Below are 21,056 nucleotides of genomic sequence, written 5' to 3' on the forward strand. Positions count from 1 at the left end.
CCGCACCCCAGTCTGGGCGACAGTGAGACTCCAACTCAAAAAAAAAAAAAAAAGATTACACATTAAATTCTTTTCCATTTGCGTCTATATGACTTAATTCTTTAGATCTTGTTGAGGCATCTATCAACAGAGTGATTAGCAATGTTGAATTTGGAAGGGAAGAAAGCAATGGGAAAGTTCAAGAGTGATGGACAATACATTTTTTTCAATAAAGATTCAGACAGTTCATGTTTTAGACTTTTGAACCACATGCAAATCTTTGGCATATTCTTTGTTTCCTAAGCCTTCAATAAAAAGCAAAAATCATTCTTAATTGCAGGCTGTTTGACCACCCCTATACTAACTAGAGCACTGGTAAGTTTAGACTATGTTGAGATGTCCCAGCAGATAATTCTGTGAAAAGCCAGAAGGGAGCATAAAGACCCTTGATTTAAGAGTGAAAGTATCAAAATAGAAGCTGGGGGTGGTTCATGTCACAATTAGTGATGTATAGGCAACAGAAGTACAGACGTCTTTGATTATTAATAATTAAATCTCAAATACAGTAAAATAAAAAATGAATAAAGTAATAGAGTAATAAAAATGAATAAAGAAAAACTGGTCAATCATAATAAAAATTCACTACAGTTATCTACTAATCACAGTTCTTATGAAAACCTTAAATGATAACTTTCTGCTAATGGCCTTTTTAGAAATAAACTTACTTTTCCATGGTGGATATTCTGTATATCTTATTACTTGTTAGGTACATAGTTCCACCACTCTGAATGCTTATGTGCCAGTAATCTAAATCAATCTTCAGTAAGGTTTAGAACTCAAAGGTCTTTTAGATCACATCCTCTAAAATGAGGACACTGATTAAGTTCCGGGAATGAAACACTTCGTTCATGATGTGTCAAGTTCTTTGCTGCTATTTATAATATAATTACAATAGACTATTACAGTGACTAAATATGTGGCTCTTAAATTACAGTCAACTCTGCTACAGTCTGAAATGCAACTTAGAAATCAAAGCAAGATAATGTATTATCGATATAGATAATGGGTAAGTAGAAGGCTAGGTCACAGAGTCTTAGTTTACTCAGAGTTAGTAAGGAGTACCTCTTGCTTTTTATAGGTTGGACTTTTTTCAAAGGCATGAAATAAACTATTTCAATTACCATGTTCTTATCAAATCAGTGAACCTTTTTCTTCAGTTTTTTCCAGAACGAATTCCACTCCTTAAGAAGAAACTTATTTTCTATGTACTTACTGATTTATAAAAAAGAATTCAATGTATATGCCTTTAAAAAATAACTCGACATCATGAATTTTTTTTAGATTAAAAAATATAGTTTACTTAAAAATAAATTAGAGCGAGAAAGAGAAGGGAGAAAGAAGATTCACCTCCCCAAGGTGGGGGCGGGGGCCAAAGCCAGGAAGCATGACAACAGCCACAGTTCAGAGAATACATGGCCACACCAGAGTCCAGCAAGGCAGTGACTGACATCATGAATTTATAGTTTCCCAAGAATGCCTTATGTTAATATCAGTATTAATGTCTTACCTGACTCATGTGAAACGGAAAACAGAAGAGTATGAGGTCCAGTGTGCTTCTCTGTACAAGTACACTTGAGTCCTGTACCGAAGTGCTTACTGCTTCTACCTGAAATAAAAGAGTCTTTAACATCTATTGTGTTGAAAAATTTTTGCCACAAAAATGTTACAACTCTTCATTCTTTCTAATAAATAAAAGTATGCTTATAAGGATACTTTTATAATAATTAAATATATCTATATTATTTTGAATAGGTAAATATGTCATGATGGTTTACAAATTAAAGAGTACAATATACTATACAGCAAAAAGGTTCTCTTCCATTTCTATCTTCCAACTACCAAATTTTTTGTAGGCAATCAGCTTTACTTGTGAATATCTTCTGCAAACACAGGTAACAAAAATACATACAACTGTATCCCAAACTGTGCCCTTTTCATTTAACAATATAATTTGAAGATCTTTCCTTATCATTATAGACAGAGCTTCCTTTTTGATAGCCAAAGATATGTTTTATTTCATACATGAACCCTAATTTACTTAACCAGCCTTTAATCATGGACACTTACACTCTTTCTAAACACTTACTATTCTAAATAATGCTGCAATATACTTACATAATGTACAAGTACATCTGTAGGATAAATCCCTCAAAATAAAATTGCCAGATCGTGGGGCATGTGCGGTTGCAATTTAAATAGCACAATACTTTCTATTAAGGTTCTGTCATTGTATATTCCCACCAGCTATATGTGACAGTTTGCTTCTCCACATGCTTACCAATATGTTTTCTTTTTTGCCAGTCTGATGTATAATAATAGGTTGTGTGCCATTTAAATTTTTATTTCTATTATAGATAATATTAAGTATCTTTTCATGTCTGAATTTATAAAACTTCCTTTAAGTTAATTATCTGTTCAAATCCATTTTCTATGTGATTTTCATATTTATTTATTTATACTAACTCTTTCAAAATTAGAAAGAATAGGCCTTTGACTGTGATATATTGCAATTATTTTTCCAAGCTTTTTAAATAAATAAAAATGACTTAAAGGTTCCATTAAGTCATTAAAAAATGTAACAATATATTTTAAAACCTAAATTTTAAAAATATATAGTCAATTTAGAAAACAGATTGTCAGTTTCTTATAAACTTAAACATATATTAGAAGAAAACAGAGGAAAGCTCTGGTACCCTGAATTAGACAAAGGTTTATTGAATATGCAAAAAGCACAAGCAGCAAAAGAACAGAAACTAGATGAATTAGAGTTGATCAAAATTAAAACTGTTTTGCTTTAAAAGACATCATCAAGAAAGTGAGAAGGCAATCCACAGAATGGAGAAAAAATTTTTGAAATAATAAGTGTTTACTATCCAGAATATATAAGGAATTCCTTCAGTTCAACAATAAAAAGACAAACAATCAAATTTTAAAATGGTCAAAGAATTTGAACAGACATTTACCCAAAGAAGATATACAAATTGCCAATAACTATAAGACACTCAACATCATTAATCATCAGGGAAATTCAAATCAAACCACAATGAGATAATACTTCATACCCACTGAAGGGCTATAATTAAAAAGACAATAGCAAGTGTTGACAAGGATGTGAGGAAATTAAAGCCCTTGTAGACTGCTAGCGGGAATGAAAACCGGAGCAGCCACTTTGAAAATAGTTTGCCAGTTCTTCAAAAAGTTAAACAGAGTTACCAGAAGACCTGGAAATTCCACTACTAGATATATATCCAGAAGAAATGAAAATACGTGTCCATACGAAAATTCATACAAGAATGTTCAGTAGAGCATTATTCATAACAGCCAAAAAATAGAAGCAGTCCAAATACTCATCAACTGATGAATGGTATATTCATTACAATGGAATATTATTCACCCATAATGAAGAAAGAAGTACTGACACATGGTACAACACAGATAAATCTTGAAAAGATAATAGTAAGTGAACAAAGTCATTCACATAGGACCATTTATGATTCCATTTAAGTGAACTATTCTGAATAGGCAAATCCATAAAAGCAGAAATAGTAGTAGTTGCCAGAGAAAGGAATGAGGGAAAATGGGGTTTGATTAATGAGTATAGGGTTTTTTTTGGGGGGGGAAAGGGGTGATAAAAATGTTCTGAAATTGGATAGAGGTGCTATTGCACAACTTTGTGAATATATTAAAAACCACTGAATTGTACATTTTAAAGGGTAAATTTTCTTACATGAATTATATCTCAATTGTGTTATTTTAAAAAGTTAAACACACATTTACCATATGACCTAACAATCCTATTCCTAGGTATATTCCCAAGAAATAAGAATATACATCTACACAGCAAGTATGTGAATGTTTATAGTAGCTTTATATTTGCCATAAACAGGAAACAACTTAAAATTCCATTAACTAATGAATGAATAAAAAGCTGTGGTACATTTATATAATAGAACATTATGCAGCAATTTAAAGAAACTAAGGATACACACAAAAGTATGGATGAATCTCAAATGTGCTCTGCAAAGTAAAAAAAACTGACTTAAAGGCTACATATGATGACACCATTTATATAGCATTCTAGGAAAAAAACAAAACTATAGAAACAGAAATTTACCAGTGTTTCCAAGGACCTGGGAGTGTAGAGGAAGGGGAGTGACTACAGAGAACTTTTTGGGGTAATGTAAATATTCTGTATCTTGACTGTAGTAGTGGTTACATGGCTATATGTGCTTGTCAAAATTTATACAACTGTATAATGTAAGAAGGGTTAATTTCAGTATATATAACTTAACTTTAATAAATTTATCCAAAAATCTGCATGAAAATATCAGTAATGCCATGATCATATGGGGAAACAGTAAAGAATGATTAATCAAAATGTTTTTGAAAAAACTCTTCAGTCTGGCAAGGTAGCTCACACCTGCAATCCCAGCACTTTGAGAGGCAGAGGCAAGAGGATTGCCTGAGCCCAGGGGTTTGAGACCAGTCTGGGCAACTTGATGAGACTTTGTCTCTACAATTAAAAAAAAAAAAAAAAAAAATTAGCTGGGCGTGGTGGCACACATCTGTGGTTCCAGCTACTTGGAAAACTGAAGTGGAAGGATTGCCTGAGCACAGCAGGCCGAGGCTGTTGTGGCCGTGAGTGTGCCACTGCACTCCAGTCTGGGAGACAGTGAGACATGGACACACACACACACACACACACACACACACACACACACACACACACACAAAACTGCCCCCAAAAAACTCTTCAAAATGACCCTTGAGAACTTGTTTTTAACTCCTTGCTCATTTAAAGAATATAGCACTCTATAGATATAAAAAGGTTTCCTGCTGTTCTGAATATTGAAACTATAAAGTATTGCATAAAATAGGCAATCAATGCGATCTTTCCTCAATATCTCTCACGATCTGTTTCACTGCATCCTCACACAAATTCCATACAGAATTTGGCTATATGACTTTAAAATCCATTTCTTATAAAGAAAGCTATGAGGCCAAGGTGGGAGGATCACTTGAAGTCAGGAGTTCAAGACCAGTCTGGGCAACACAGCAAGACTCCATATCTACAAAAACTAACAAGATAAAAAATTAGCTGGGTACGGTGGTATGAGCCTGTAGCCCCAGCTACTCAGGAGGCTGAGGTAGGAGGATTGCTTGAAGACAGGAGTTCAAGGCTGCAGTGAGCTATGATCACACCACTACCTGTCAGTTTGGGCAACAGAGCGAGACCCTGTCTCTTAAAAAAAAAAAAAAAAAAAAAAAAAAAAAATATATATATATATATATATATATATATATATGGAAGCTGTGATCAAAATAAAGATCCGCTTTGGAATAATATAATGAATATGGTTATGTTAACAGTGAGTGGTCTGATCAGTCAGCAAGATGGTAATAATAAGGATCATTTCTATTTGCTTGAATAATAAATAACAATCTTTTTCATGAAGAAAATAAACTCTTACAAAACAACAGTTAATTGTTATTTTGGCCTCTAGTTTTTCTTGATGAAAAGTGTAGGCTCCATGAAAACAGGAACTTTGTTCACGGCACAGTCCTCAATATCTGTCTGTAATAGTGCCTGGCTCTAAAGAAATATCTGGGAGATGAGCAACCATACCTACCATTAGCTTCAACCTACCATTAGCTCAATATCACTGCCAATTATGTAAAGTTGGTCCTCCATAGAAAGCTTCCTGTTCAAATGGGCAAGGACATATGTGATTCCAGGTAGACGCACAGCAGGACTGGTGAGAAGACTACCCCACAGGGCACTGTAGAATGCTGACTGGTCCACTGCAGCAGCGACCTTTTCCAACAATGTATTTGTTCTGAGGCATACATACAGCGATTTAAGAAGGAAACGTTTAGTGAATCATAGTTCTCTTCCAAAACGTATGAAAGCATCCACATGCTCCACCCCAGAACACATTTTCGAATCAGAGAGCTAACTGTAAGTCCTGGATCTAAGCGTTTACCGGCTGTGCAGGCTGGGGAAGTCGCCTCACCTTTCTTCGGGTCGGCCCCCTCACCTGTCCTCCTGAGGACAAGACACCACCACAGGACTGTCTACCTCCCTGGGTGGTCAAACCACTTCCGGCAACAAGATGCCATACACACTCCAGTTAGCAGCGTTCTTACAGTAGAACATGTCTTCTGTTGACGTTCTATAAAACCTTAAACTCTCCTCAATGGTTCTTTTTGAAATCACACACTATATGGTTCACAGCAACTTTGATGAATTAGATCTATCTATCAGTCAAGAATACATTACAGCTTTAGTAAGGAATGCATTTAAAGATAGCTTTTGATTTGTTTTTAACATAAGATAATGTGATACATAAAGTCTATTATATTGTAGAATATGGAGCAAGAAGATAATCTAATGAGTTCTACTGTTTACTTGCTAGTTTCTTCTGGCCTCGACTTATCTGTGCATTAAATCAACAACACATCTACCAGTCCTTTTATAGAACTTATGCAGAATAACAAGAAAAACAAGATAAATCAATCATGGGCATACCACAGTCATAAAGGACATTATTCTAACTTATGTTAAAATTTTAATTGTAACTAGTGGAGTTGTAAGTGGTCCTAATTCCATGCCTCCCTTAATATAGAAACTTAAAATTAAACTGACTTATAAGCTAAATAAGTCAATTTCAAGCTACACTTGTGAAACTGTAAGCAAATAGGTAAAAAAGTAAAATTAATAAAAGCAAATCATAATCTTTAAGAAAAAAGATCATTTTTAATTTTAAGGGTAATCCAGTAAATTAAGAATTACATTTTTACTAAATGACGGGAGCAGGTGAAAAACAATAAAATAACAAACAATAAAAAAAACCCAAACAAACAATAAAGTAACTAGTCAATGTACTTGAATAGACTATTGAAAGGTATTATGACTACTCATAGAGAAAGTTTGGTATTTTCTATTTGTTCTACTTCATCTTATGATTTCTTCTTTTCGTAAGAATATTAGTAACGAGATAGAGATACTTTATGCCATCATGCATTTTCTACAATTCCAAAAAATGATAATAGGCTCCAAAACAGATCAAGTCATTCGCTTTGAGAAGTTAAAATATCAACAGCAGCATGTCAACAGCTAGTGAAACAGCACTGTACTTGGTGCTAGGCTATTTTCCCCATCAGCAACTTAAAAATAATTGGCACATGGACCTATTTTCCATTCTTTTCATTAATTTAAATGTCCTATCTATTGCATTATATTAAGTTACAGGTCGCATTTTCTGAGTTACTTATATATGCTAGACCTTGTGCTAAGTGGCTTCATTATTACAATAACACATAAAATAGGTATTATGCTTGTTTTATAGATGAGGAAACTAAATAAGGTTCACAAACACTAAAAAAACTTTCCTAGACCCACAGTGCCTGTAGAGACTGGATCTGAACCCAGTCCATTTACCTCCCAGGTCTGTGCTCTTACCACTATCTATATTTTCAGTATGATACACAGACTAGATGCACTATCATAATTTTTTTATTGCTATAGAAATCTTCAAGTGATATATTGATATAATTACTCTAGAGAATAATTCACTTTTGTGATGCTAAAATATATTTGATCTGAAGATGCTTGCTGACAAATCTATGACTTTAGTTACGCAGCTGCACTAAATACCATCTTACCTCTCATAGTACTCTGATCCTTCTTCTAAGCCAGGAAGAATACCAGTTAGCAATCCCTGTAGACCGGGCTTCAGTGTTTTCCCCAAAGGCAGGTAATATATCTCATACAAACTGAGCAGTGTTGGTTTCACAGACATGGCAGCATTTGCAAGAAGAGGAAATAATCCAGAACTGTTTTTAAAAAGTAAAAAGAAAGCAAAATTACTAAGGAATATGAATTCATATGCAATTATATGTGTATATAAAACTTTCATTTATTTTTTGATGAAACAATACTACTGACTGGCTTAAAATGATAACTATATATTGATGACATCTACACCCATTAAACCAACCCACTTCTTTCACCTGAGTTTCACAGTCATACACCCAAAAGCTACCTAGCTGGTCAGAAAACCCTCATATTTCACAATCTCAAAACAGAATCCCCCCCACCAAAAAAAAAAGTGCCTCTACTGTAATCACCATTTCAAAATATGGCATCAACATTTGGCTGATCAAAAGCTATACATCTGTGAGTGATTTTGACTCTTGTGATCCTCCTGCCTCAGCCTCCTGAATAGCTGAGACTAACCCTTTTAAAAAATCTTCAACTCTAACCTGTAATAAATCACAAAGTTTTCTCTTCAAGTCAGTCTCCTAAATATTTTTGAATGTAACAACTTCCCACTCTGTCTCCACCAGATACCTACCTAGAAGAGACCACTATTGTAGCTTGCTCATCATGCTTTAACAGGTATGGGTTCAGTACTGCCCTGAAACAGATGCTCTCAGTAAAACCTTTCACCGACTACCCATTGCCAATGTGGCTTTAACATCTTTTAAGATCTGGCTATTGAATACCTTGATGTAGCTCACATACACTCACCAACTTTCTTCCTGTACCCTCTGTTTCAGTTACACTGAAAAATTCCTTTCTGCTTCCCTTCAGAACCTTCTATGCTCTTTTGGGTGTCCAAGCCTTTGTATATGCTGCTCTGACAGATACAATTCCCACTCTCTTGTTTATATGCTCATTGTCTATCCGGATTTTTTCAAAGCTGTCAGGTCTCAGGCTAAGTCATCTCCTTAGGGAGACTAATTAGACTAGGTCAGGCCCGTTTGATGTTCCCATATTACTAAAGCTGACTTATTAGAACATTTATCATTCTTTATTTGAACTGTTTAATGTCTGTCTTTTTCAACAGACTGTAAATATCAGAAACCAAGGGATCATGACTATCTTTTTATTTCTGTATCCTAAGTCCCAGCACTATGTCCTGTACTTAGCAAGTACTTAATAAATAAATAAAGAATCTCTCTTGCTCTTAGTTTATAAAGAAAACAATAAACCATCAAGTGAGAACACCAACTTCCCATTTTTCTGTCTCCCATTTTAGGTAGAGTTTGACTGAGAGATATAGCCATCATCTCTGGGTCTCTTCCAGGCTACCTTCTCCCAGTGCCCTTGGGCTCATAACCTGCCTTCCCATGGATCTGTTTCATCCATTACCCCTTTTCTTTCCTGTAACTTCTTTCTCCTTCCATTGGTATCTTGGCTTTTCAATACAAATGTACTCATATTTTTCTCATAATTCTAAAAAAGAAAAAATGACAGCAACACCAAGCCCCCAAATCTTTATTTAACCTACCTCCTGGCTTAAAGCTGCCATCTTCTATCAACTTTTAGGCAAATATACGTATATATTTATATATGCATAGAAGGTCATATATATATTTTGCATTTCCTCCTATTTATTACTTTCTACCCAATCTTCAATCAAAATACTTACACCCTATCCAATGAAACTATTCTCATGATGGTACCAGTGTCTACTAACTGCCAGATCCAATGGTCTATCTTCAGCCTTGATGTTATCTTACTTGTCTTTAATATTTAATACTATCAACCACAACATTCTCTTGAAGCTCTGTTCTCTTTTGCCAGTTTTTTTTTCTCTTTTGGCTTCCAGAATTGCTCTGTCTCCTGGCACATTTTCTATCTCTGAATCTTTCTTTTTTTTTTTTTTTACTATTACTTTCTTCCACCTGTCCTTTAAATACTGAGACTCCCAAATACTCACCTATTGGCCTTATTCCTTCCCCCTCCCTTGCTATTTACAATGTACCTGGGTTATTTCAATTACTCTCTTGGTTTCAACTGCCACCTGAATGCTGACTCCTCTCATTTATTCCTCCAGTGTGAAGTCAAGATTTATATTATCAAAAGGTTACTTTACCTACCACTTAAATATTTTAAAGCATTCAAACTACACTTCTAGCCTTCATAGTAACATTTTTGTGTATTATATCACATTAAAAAGAAATAAGCTTAAAGAGGCAAGATGGTATTCTATCTGCCATGCAATAGGTTATAAACCTTTAAAAATATTTGTATTTAATTACATTAAACCAAAACTTGAGATTAAAAAACATTTAATAAAGATTAAACACTAAATATAAAGTTCATATAAATGCTAGTTTTTAAACTAGCTATACTTCAGAAAAGTATAGAACAATGACATAATTTAATCTATAATGTGTGTGTCTGTGTGTATGTAAGAATATTTGTCATAGTTAGACATGGTATTCAATAATTAATTTATTTTTATATAACATACTAATTATATAAATAGGCATAATGCATCTTTGAAGAATAGCTGTGGCGCTTAAGGTAAATTTTCTGTTGTTTAGGGGTTAAAAAGTAGCAGGCATGAGTTACTTAAGAAAAGTCTTGTCTTGAGAAAGGGTGTACAATATTGATTCAGCAATGCTCAGTTTTTTAAGTATGGTTCTTTGAATATATTAGATTAATTACTACTAAAAATACCCTTTACTGACTTCAGATACTATTTTTAAGACATCTATGTTCATTTATCTTTCATAATGTTTTAAAATATCAAAGAACTGCATTACAACAAATAGCATTTCTTTATTAATTCATCAAATGTTATTCAAGTGTCTATTATCTGTCAGGAACTCTTCAGGGTACTGAGAATAGAGCAATTAATAAACCACAGGAAGACATTCCTGCTCTTTGACCTCATAAAACTTATTTTTGGGGAAAAGTATATGTATTTTAAATGCTTGGTTATTGCATGTCTTCCTACCACATATATACATACATATCAGAAGGAGACAAATGTCATAGAGGAGGAAAAAGGTACCAGAGTTTAACAGGGAAATTGGAGCAGAGGAAGGTTTTAAATAGGATGATCAGAGAAAGCTTATCTGAGCAGAAATTAAAAACACATACACAGTAGAATGAACAAAAAAAGTTGGTTTTTCAAAAGACTAACAAAATTGATAAACTCCTGATAAGACTGATCAAAGTGAAAAAAGGGATGCCTTGAATCATTGATATCAAGAGTAAAAGAGGAGACCACTATAGATCTTACATATTACAAAGATAAGAGTATATTATGAACAACTTTAGGCTGATACACCTAAAAACTTAGAAAAGAGTGGTCAATTCCTAGGGAAAAAACTTAGTAAAACTGACATATATACATCATTTGAATAGTCCCATATCTACTACAGAAATTAAATCTGTAATTATATCATCCCACTGAGATAAATTCCAGATAAAATCTTCCAAATATTTAATAATACCAATATTATAAAAATTGTTCCAAAGAACAGGATAAGAGAACAATTTCAAACTTGTTTTATGAAGTCAGCACAAACTTAATGCCAAAATCACAGCTACTGTCTAGTAAACAAAGGTGCAAAACCACAAAAAAAATCAATAAATCTAGTGATAAAAAAGAATTTTAAAATCATGATCAAATGGGATATATTCCAATAATGAAAGCTATTAAACCTTCAAAAATATTTAACAATTTATACTTGTGGTGGGGAACAAGACAAAGATTTCACTTTCACCATTCTCTTCGACATTCTACTGTGGCCTTAGTTAACACAAGGCAAGAAAAAGATATGTCAAAATTCCAAAAGACTCTAAAAACTATTAGAAAGAACAATTGAATTTGGCAAAGTTTCTGACTACAAGGTCAACACAGAAAAAAAAATTGCATTTTTGCATTCTAGCAACAATATACGAGGCAAAGATTACTTAATCAAGAAACAAAAAGACTAGCCAAACAAAGAAAAGGTTGATAAATTAGACTTCATTAAAATGAAAAACTTTCTTCAAAAGAAAGCATAAAGACCTTTTGGTTGCTCAAAGATACCATTCTGAGAGAGAAAAAGCCAGCTGTAGACTGGGGAAAGTACATGCAGTTGGGTAGGTAGGGGCACTGACTAGAAGGATAGAAGGGAACTTTCTGGGTGGACAAGAATGTCCTATGTCTTATTTTGGCTGGTGGCTACACAGCTCACTACATTTGTCAAAATTTAACACTTATGATCTGTAAGTTTTACTGTATGTAAATTATATCAACATTTTTTTAAAAAGTTAAATGGCTAGAAAATGGTTAGAGAGAGAGAACTAGTGACCTGGAATCTAGGTCAGAGGAAATTACCCAGAATGTAGCACAAAGAGACAAAAAGCTAGAAAATATACAAGAAAAGATTAAGAGCTGGGGAGGCCATGGTGAGAAGATCCAACAAATATTTACCCGTAGTTCCAAAAGGAAGAGAAAGAATTGATGGAGTAAAAGCAATTTGAAAAGATAACAGTTGGAATATTCCAAAATTGATGAAAGCCACCAATTCACAGATTCCAAAAGCCCAAGAAATACTAACAAGATAAATATAAAGAAACCTACCTGTAAATACACCATGGTAAAACTACAGAACACTAGAGACAAAAATGTAGAGGAAGGGCTAATTCACATGGGGTTTAGGCAAGTCTTCTTAGGAGATGATATCTGTCTGATCAGAGACCTAAATGTAAGAATTATAGGTCAAGATGGTAGCAAAGAAAATGGGAACAAATAAGCAGACAGACCCGTATGACCTGAGTGAAACAGATTAGGGAAAAGTAGTAGAATTTGAGGTCACTGACACAGCTGGGTGGGGTCAGAGTACAAAAAACCTTAGAAACTTTGAATAGGTTAAGGTAAGGACTTTGAATTCTTCTTAATTATGGCAGAAAAAAAGTCATAGAAGTTTTTCGTTTTTGTTTTTTTTTTGAGTCGGAGTCTTGCTCTGTCATCCAGGCTAGAATGCAGTGGCATGCTCACAGCTATTGCAGCCTTGACTTCCTAGGCTCAGACAATGCTTTTGTCTCAACCTTCCAAGTAACTGGGACTACAGGCATGTGTCACTACACCCAGCTAATTTTTTGACTTATTGTAGAGATGAGATTTCACCATGTCACCCAAGTTGGTCAAGAGAGGTTTCGTTTACTATATTTAAAAAAGATTATTCTGGTACTATGTGGAAAACAGGGTAAAAGAGGATAAGAACAGATGAAGGATGAATGTTAGAAGGCCAGTGACAAAGCCCAGGCTACAGATGATGCTTACTTAGATTGCATATTGCTAGTGAAGGTTCAGAGAAGTACATGTATTTGAGACGTATGTCAGAATAATAGCTAACATTTATTGAGCATTTACTATATGCTGCACATTGTTCTAAGCACTTTACATGTACTAACTCTTTCAATTCTATTAACCATTCTATGAGGTGGGTAATCTTGTTCCCATTTCAGAGATGAGGATACAAACAGAGAGGTGAAGAAAATGGCCCAAGACCATATAGTAGTAGATCATTGACTCTACTGTCTCTGCTCTTAATCACCATGAGACAGACCTCAGGTAACAGGCTGACATGGGCAGTGGGAGAATGTGGGCAGAGAAAACAAGATAGGAAATATAACTCATACTTCAGGCTTGCATAAATGTACAAGACAGTGATACCATTGACTGAGCTTTAGTACACTACAGGAAGTCCAGGTTGATAGCAGAGAATGAGTTTAGTTTTAAACATGCTGAGCTTTAGTCACCTTTAAAAATGTACACAGAGATGTCAAGAAAGCAGGAGTTTAAAGCAAAAGCCAGAACTCGAGAAGTCACCTTGGATTTCGGCATGTAAAAAGATAAAACAGTGGCTACAAGGGGCGGAAGAAAATGGGGAGATGTAGGTCAAAGGATATAAAACAGCAGATTATGTTGGATGCATAAATCTAGAGGCCGAATGCAAAACACGAGGACCACAATAACAGTGTCTTGCATCGGGGATTTCTACTAAACGTGCAATTTGAGCTGCTCTTGCCCCACTATAGTAAACATTTTACTATCTTTATGCATCTTACAACATGTTGTACCTCTTAAAACATATACAACTTTTTAAAAAAGAGATAAATTGTAGGTGTAAGCCTGCCCAAGAGAAGAATACACAGTGAAACTATAAGAAGGTGCAGGACTACATGAACCCTAAGCAACTCCATGTGTAGAGTTTAGGTAAACGAGGAAAGGTTGGTAAAGGAGACTGAGAAAGAGTAGTTAAACAGGAAGCGCACTATCACAGAAGCCAGGGGGAAAAACTGTTTGAAGCAGAGAATGGTCAGCAATTTTGGAAGTTACTGAGAGATCAAAGCATATTATTTTTCTCAGGTGTGTTTTTCAAGCTTAAAAAGATAGACTGTACTATAGTCTCAACAAGTTTGAATGAAAACTTCTAATAAATAACATCCAAGAAGAAAACTTGCATTAAGGAATGTTCTAATTTTTTCTGCAACACTTAACTCAAATATCTAGGATCGTTATCTGAAAACTTCTAATCATAAAGGAGTATTCAAGATTCTATTGCAGAAAACATACAATAGTTTAGTGATATATTTTATTTACATTATATGTAAGTAGTAAAATTATTCTTACCTATATAAAAAAAGATCTTTGGCAAGTCGCTTAGGTCCAATGATTTTGAAGATAATTTCATATGTTTCAAGTGCCTTCCGATGAACTCCACCTGGTAATGCTGGATGTAGACATTGAGCTAGGCGTTTGCCTATGGTCAGCTTTTTGGGTACTACCTGGTACTTTGCATTATTTTGTAAAACCTTGAAGAGAGCATTTTAATGTAGTTGAGAAAAATGCTCATTTTATTTCCACTTTCTAGCACAATATTATTAAAAATTATCATTGTAGGTCTTTATGTTCTCTAAGTTATGTTTACCAATATATACCATATTTGAAATTAAAACTGAGGAAATTTAAAACGTTTATTAATTTGTTTAAAAAATAAACTTATTACATGTTAACACATTAATGAAAAATAACATTTTCCAAAACAAACTATTGAAAAGAAAGATGTTGCTTTAGATCTTTTGCAAATTTTTAGTATTTGATGTAATAGAAGACAGCTGGAATGTTATATGAGTCAGCCTTCAATCTATTCTTGATACTTTGAAGCAAATAAAATCTGACCTCACCATAGATATTTACAGTTGGAAGAGGGACAAACATTGCTCTAGTATGTCATATTATAGCAATTAATTCTAATGCTCATAAGATTATAATTGCTCATTTGTTTTTACAAAACTTAATTTCCCAATTGTACAAAACATATTTTTGCTTTATTTATTCAACCATAATATTTATTTATAGATGATGGTCTGGGTACAATTTCTATACAAAGTTCTTGTTTTACAAACCTCCCAAAGGAGATTAGTTCTTTAAGTAATAAAAAGATTCTGTAAATGTAGCCCTTTAGTTTGAAGCTAGAAGACTAAATACTACAGTAAAGTATTGATAGACCGTCACAAAACGAAGACTCAGAATATGGTAGAATTGGAGCTTAGGATATACAAAAAAATCCTTTATTTTACACAAAATCAAATTGGGATTGAAATATATAAAATGACTGCCAAAGGTGGTACAGCAGAAAAGTCAACACTGGATCTCCCAGTTCATTCAACTTATACTAAAACATATATTCAAAATCCTTCCTTGTTCCACCATGATTTTAGGTAAGTTTTGTCAATGACTTGGGTATTCTACTTTGAGTTATGTGAATATGGTGAAATCATGAATATTGGTTAATCTATAAAAATCTAATCATGTACTTAATTAGGCAAATTAATTTCCATAATTTAATGAACTGTCCTTAGAAACAGTTCCTAATAAGACTTCAGAAAGACTGTTCAGAACTCTTTAGAAAAAGAAAGAAACTAACGATCTTTAAGTAAACTTGTATTTTTGGAAGAAACTTCTTGTGGGTGTTGTAAAGAAATCAATAATTTTTCAAATTTCAAGTGATAAATGTTAGCAGTTAACATGTCAAACAGAAGCTTGTGCGTTTAATTTTAAGGTAAATCCTTGGCATGTTGAAGATGAAGGCTTTTCTTTTTAAGATATCAAAGTGATTATCTATAGTATCAAGCTGAAAACGAAAGTCTTAGTACGACATTATTACAGATTATGATATTACACATTTTCATCTATGGCTCCTGGCTCATAACTACCATAGCCCTTGCTATATAATGTTGGGGCACCTTGGGTCTCAAAAGACAGACTCTCTCTCCCTGACCTCCTTTCACCTCCTTTTTCTCCCTAAGGCAGGAATCTCCCCTACCTTCTGTCTCAGAGCTGGCCATAAAGAGATTGTCTGACCTACCTTGCTTATTGTAGGTCATAAGTCCCCCAGTTTCAGAAAGGGTCCTGACCCATACCCAAGAGGAAAGAACACTGCACAGAGAGGACAAGAAAAATCTGCACAGTCAAGCCTTGCTGGGTTTCCTCACTTAGTCTCTTAGCATTAGCTCACACTCTTTTGGTCCAGTCATGTTTCTACACAGTTGTACATGCTTCAATCATGCATCCCAAATGAAATCTCCATAAGATGCCCAAGAGGATGGGGACAGAGAGCCTCCAGGATAGCTGAACAAGTGAAGGTTCCCGGAGGGTGGCGCCAGGGGAGGACATGGGAGCGCCACAGCCCTTCCCCTATACCCTGCACTATGCATTTCCTCATTTGCATTCTTTGCAACATCCTTTATGATAAATTGGTAAACGTGTTTCCCTGAGTGGAAGCCCAATTTATAGCTAGTTGGTCAGAAATACAGAAAAACAGCCTGGGACTTGTGATTGGCATAGGAAGGCAGGGGCAGCGTTGTGGGACTAAGCTTTCAACCTATGGGATCTGATACTGTAGGTAGATAGCGTCTGAATTGAATTTGAGGATACCTAGCTGGCGTCCACTGCAGAACTGATTGCTTGCTTGCTGGTGGGGAGAAATATCACATATCTTGGGGTGACAGAAGTCTTCTGTGTTGATTGTTGTGATATGAGAGCAGAGGAAAGAGTTTGTGTTTTTTCTACACATCTTGGTATATATTTTAAGGCAAATTTGTTTCCTTAATAATTATATGGTAAGCTGCTTGATGTTAAAATAACTACCGGAAGACCACTCCTTTCAAGACCACTTGAAAACAAAACCCAACAATAGGAGTGTAAAGTAAAAACGATTTGACCTAAGTTAAAAAAGCAAAACAAACAAAACACACTAGGGTCAAAATGAAAAGCTAGAAATTGATCAGAGATGCCACCACAACAACTATGGATAAAACACCAGACATGTCAAGAAGGATCACTCAAAACCAAGTTCCAAGTTGTAAGCAACTGCTTGTATCTGCCGCCTTTGTAAAAGTACTGAATTATAACTAAGGCTTGCCTGGATATAAAATGTTTCCTTCTGCTATATATCACTTAGAAAGGCCGCAGCAGTTACTGCTTTCCATTTGCAGTTTTTCATTTGCTGCCAGGAACTCTAGAACCATATGTGATGCTCAATTACAGAAACTTACTACCCCTCATAGTTAGAATATTTCATTTCTTCTCTTGCATTTTTATAGGTAATGATGATGGGGATAACTATATTTGGCAAACACTGTTATTTCTTTGAACTTCTAAAGAAACTTAGAACTCCTAAAACCTTAACAATATGCCTGACTATATAGCCATGCAATTCATGAAGTAAAATAGCATTTCAAGAGTTATCTAAGGTTTATTTATGTTTTTAAATTCTTTAGGATTTAAAGAAACCTAGTAAGTATAAACACAGATTTCTGATTTTTACTTCCCTGGTGAAATGGATAAGCAGACATACCTTGTTAAGTTTTCCAAGTGCTGATATCAAATCTGCCCATTCACTGGAGTATTCAAAATTCTTTAGTGCTTTGTCAATTGCGGCTACATAGTTTCGGTATTTAGAGTCACTCAATAGCTCCAGCTCTTCTGTGTTCATCCTCCCACAATTTCCCACTAGAGACCAGGTCCAAATTCATGTAAAATCATTACCTACAAAAGAGTTTGCAGGAAACCAAGATTACAAAGCATTGAAACAGGTTCATGTGATCTTACTACAAAGCTAGTGACTACCTTGGAAATGTTTCTTAAGTCAGAAGTGGTTGAAACTCTGGTCAGCTAGTGTGTAGGGTCATAGAAGTATTCAAAAACAGCTTCAGAGACAACTACTTATGTGTTCCTTACCAGAAACTGGAAAAATGGCAGTGAGAATTTTGGGATAAAAGGAGTAGAAAATTTTCTTCTGCTTACTTCAAATTAGAAATCATGTTATTTCTGTCATATCTGTTGATATAACATTACTGATGTACACACCCTTCTACTTTGTTTTGATCCTAAAATACAGTAAGTCTGGATAGACTGGAAACATCAAGGACATGAGGGAGAAAAGAAAAAAAAAAGAATGACTTGGAGATTATTTTATTAAGTAGTAAGTGAACATCTAGTCTGAAGGAACATGAGTTATTTGGAATTCGACTTTAAGTAAAACTGACAAGAATATGTGGTGGTTTAAAATACTTCCACAGCTGGATGGAACGGCTTATGTAATCCCAGCTGCTTGGGAAGCTTTGAAGCGAGATAACTGCTTGAGGCCAGGAGTCCGAGGCCAGCCTCGGCAATGTATTGAGATGCCATCTCTAAACAAATAAATAAATAAACAAACAACTAGGAATGGTGGCACACACCTTTAGTCTTAGCTACTCAAGAGGTTGAAGCAGGGGGATCACTTAAGCCCAGGAGTTTGAGGTGGCTGAACTATGATTGCGTCACTGTACTCTAGCCTGGACAACAGAGCAAGAGCCATCTCTATAAAAATAAAGAAATAAAATTTAAAAAATAAAAATAAACAAAATACGTCCACACATTCTTTGATATTTCTTTCAAAAAGTGGTACCTGATCCTCCTGCATCCTGGGGTAAACTTTGTGACTCAATTCTAATGAAAAGGATAGGGTGGAAGAGACGACGTGTAATGGCTAATAGGCCACAAAAGCACTTCAGCTTTCTCTTGACTCTCTCTTAACCACTAGTTCTGGGGACGTTAGCTGCCACAACCTGGGGATACCTCAAAGAGCCCTGTGTTCAAGGTAGGTTCCTGTGGCAAGGCAGCATTCGGCCATAGCCAAGGGAGACACCCGTCTCGGAGAAAGAGCCTCCAGCCTCAGCCAAGCCTTTGATCTGACTGTGGTCCCAATTAGCATCCTGACTGTGACTTCATCGGAGACCCTAAAGTCAGAGCTATGAAAGCTAGGTCTCTTCAGAAAGGGTTCTGTTCTAGGCCACTGAGTTTGGGGGGAAATTTGCTACACAGTGGTAACACAGAATAATAACCAGGATTTAAGTGAGGTTCAGTTTAAAAACCAATGTGGCTTTTGCTCTACATTTCTGGTACCCTAAGAAACTTAAATTTTTTTTAATTTTAAAGATGTGATGTACAATTCAGGATTAAGTTATACGAATGTCATTATGCACCCTTGAGGATGAGGTGTGTTCCCCCATCCCTGGCAGAATTCCACTACTGCCAATCCCATCCCCCCACCTTGGCAATTTCCCACACTGACAATCCTTTCCTTATAGTATTACAATAATGGTTCAAGGTCCACTTATGAGTGAGAACATGTGATACTCAGTTCTCTGTTTCTGTGATAGATCATTCAATATTACAGACTCTAAGTCCATCCAAGTTGCTATGAAGTTCATAATTTTGTCCTTCTTTATGGCTGTGTAATATTCCACCGTGTATATGTACCACATTTTTTTTTTATCCAGTTCTCTTTCTGACCTAACTCTGCACCTTTCCCTGGAGCTATGTGCGTTGATTTTCCGGAAGGTCTAAGAACAGGTCTCAGGGGAAGCCAACATAATTCAGTGGAGGTAAGAACGGTCTTCAACACATAGCTTGGGATAACTGTATATCCATGTGCAAAATAAAAAAGTTGATGCCTTCACACTTACACAAAAATTAATTCAAAATGGATCATAGGTCTAAATGTAACAGAACTATAAAACTCTTTGAAGAAAATATGAGTAAGTCCTCATCACATATGGCTAAGCAAAGTCTTCTTAGAAGTAACATCAAAAACAAAAGCAACAAAAGAAAAAGTTAAATTGGACTTTATCAGAATTAAAACTTTTGTTCTACTAAGGATATTATAAAGAAAGTTACAAAAAGGCCTGACAAAAGAGGAGAAAATGTATCTCCTATATAGCTGATAAGGGACTTAAGCTATACACATATAAAGAACTCTTCCAAGTCAATAATAAAAGGACAAATAATTTTAAAATGATCAAAGGATGTGAACAGACATTTATAAAAGGAAAATGTACAAATGGTCAATAAATAGATGAAATGATACTCAATACCATGAATCCTCAGGGAAACACAAATAAAAACCACAGGGGTACTTCCCATCCACTAGGATGGCTATAATAAAAAAAGACAAACAATAACAAGCATTGGTAAAAAATATGTAGAAACCGGAACCCTCTTGCACTGGTGTAGGGAAGATAAATTGGTGCAGCTGCTTTGGAAAACAGTCTGACAGTTCTCAAACGGTTAAACATAGAATTATGGTACAACTCTGCAATTCCACTCCCAGGTATGATATGTACTCAAGAGAAATGAAAACACATGTAAACTCAAAAACCTGTGCATGAATACTCACAGAAGCATTACTCATAATAGCCAAAAGAAGTTCGTGACCCGCCTGGACAACTTGACGAGACCTCACCTCTACAACAAATCAAAAATTAGCCGGGCGTGGTTGTACACACCTGTAGTTCCAGCTACTTGGAAGGCTGAGGCGGAAGGATCGCCGGAGCCCAGCAGGTCGAGGCTGCAGTGGCCAGGAGTGGCCATTGCACTCCAGTCTGGGTGACAGAGTGAGACTCCAACTCAAAAAAAAAAAAAATAGCCAAAAGAAGAAATAACTCAAATATTCATCAGCTGATGCACAAATAACTAAAATACAATGGAATAATATTCAGCCATAAAATAAAAAGTTATAACATTGCATAAACCTTGAAAACATTATGCTAAATGAAAGAAGTCATTCACATAAAACCACATAGTTGTACGATTCTATTTATACTAAATGTCCAGAATAGACAAGTCTATAGATACAGAAAGTAAACTAGTAGTTGATTAGAGTAGGGGGAGGAG

At 35.1% G+C, this 21,056-nt stretch overlaps 1 protein-coding gene across 3 annotated transcripts in view; it reads right to left on the minus strand.

Moving 5' to 3' along the window:
* Positions 1–17,835, minus strand: part of DOPEY1 (dopey family member 1) — an 81,565-nt gene extending 63,730 nt beyond the window's left edge. For all 3 annotated transcript variants that reach the window (XM_021712367.1, XM_021712368.1, XM_008058102.2), the window contains exons 1-5: positions 17,698–17,835; positions 14,469–14,650; positions 7,705–7,875; positions 5,687–5,876; positions 1,547–1,645 (exon numbers count right to left, since the gene is read on the minus strand). In XM_021712367.1, the coding sequence (XP_021568042.1) occupies positions 1,547–1,645; positions 5,687–5,876; positions 7,705–7,875; positions 14,469–14,650; positions 17,698–17,835 (780 nt within the window). The remainder of the gene's footprint in view (positions 1–1,546; positions 1,646–5,686; positions 5,877–7,704; positions 7,876–14,468; positions 14,651–17,697) is intronic.
* Between the last annotated feature and the right edge of the window lie 3,221 nt (positions 17,836–21,056).

The sequence above is a fragment of the Carlito syrichta genome, unplaced genomic scaffold, assembly GCF_000164805.1.
Source record: "Carlito syrichta isolate Samal-C Ts95f unplaced genomic scaffold, Tarsius_syrichta-2.0.1 Scaffold303211, whole genome shotgun sequence".
NCBI classification, from domain to species: Eukaryota; Metazoa; Chordata; class Mammalia; order Primates; family Tarsiidae; genus Carlito; species Carlito syrichta.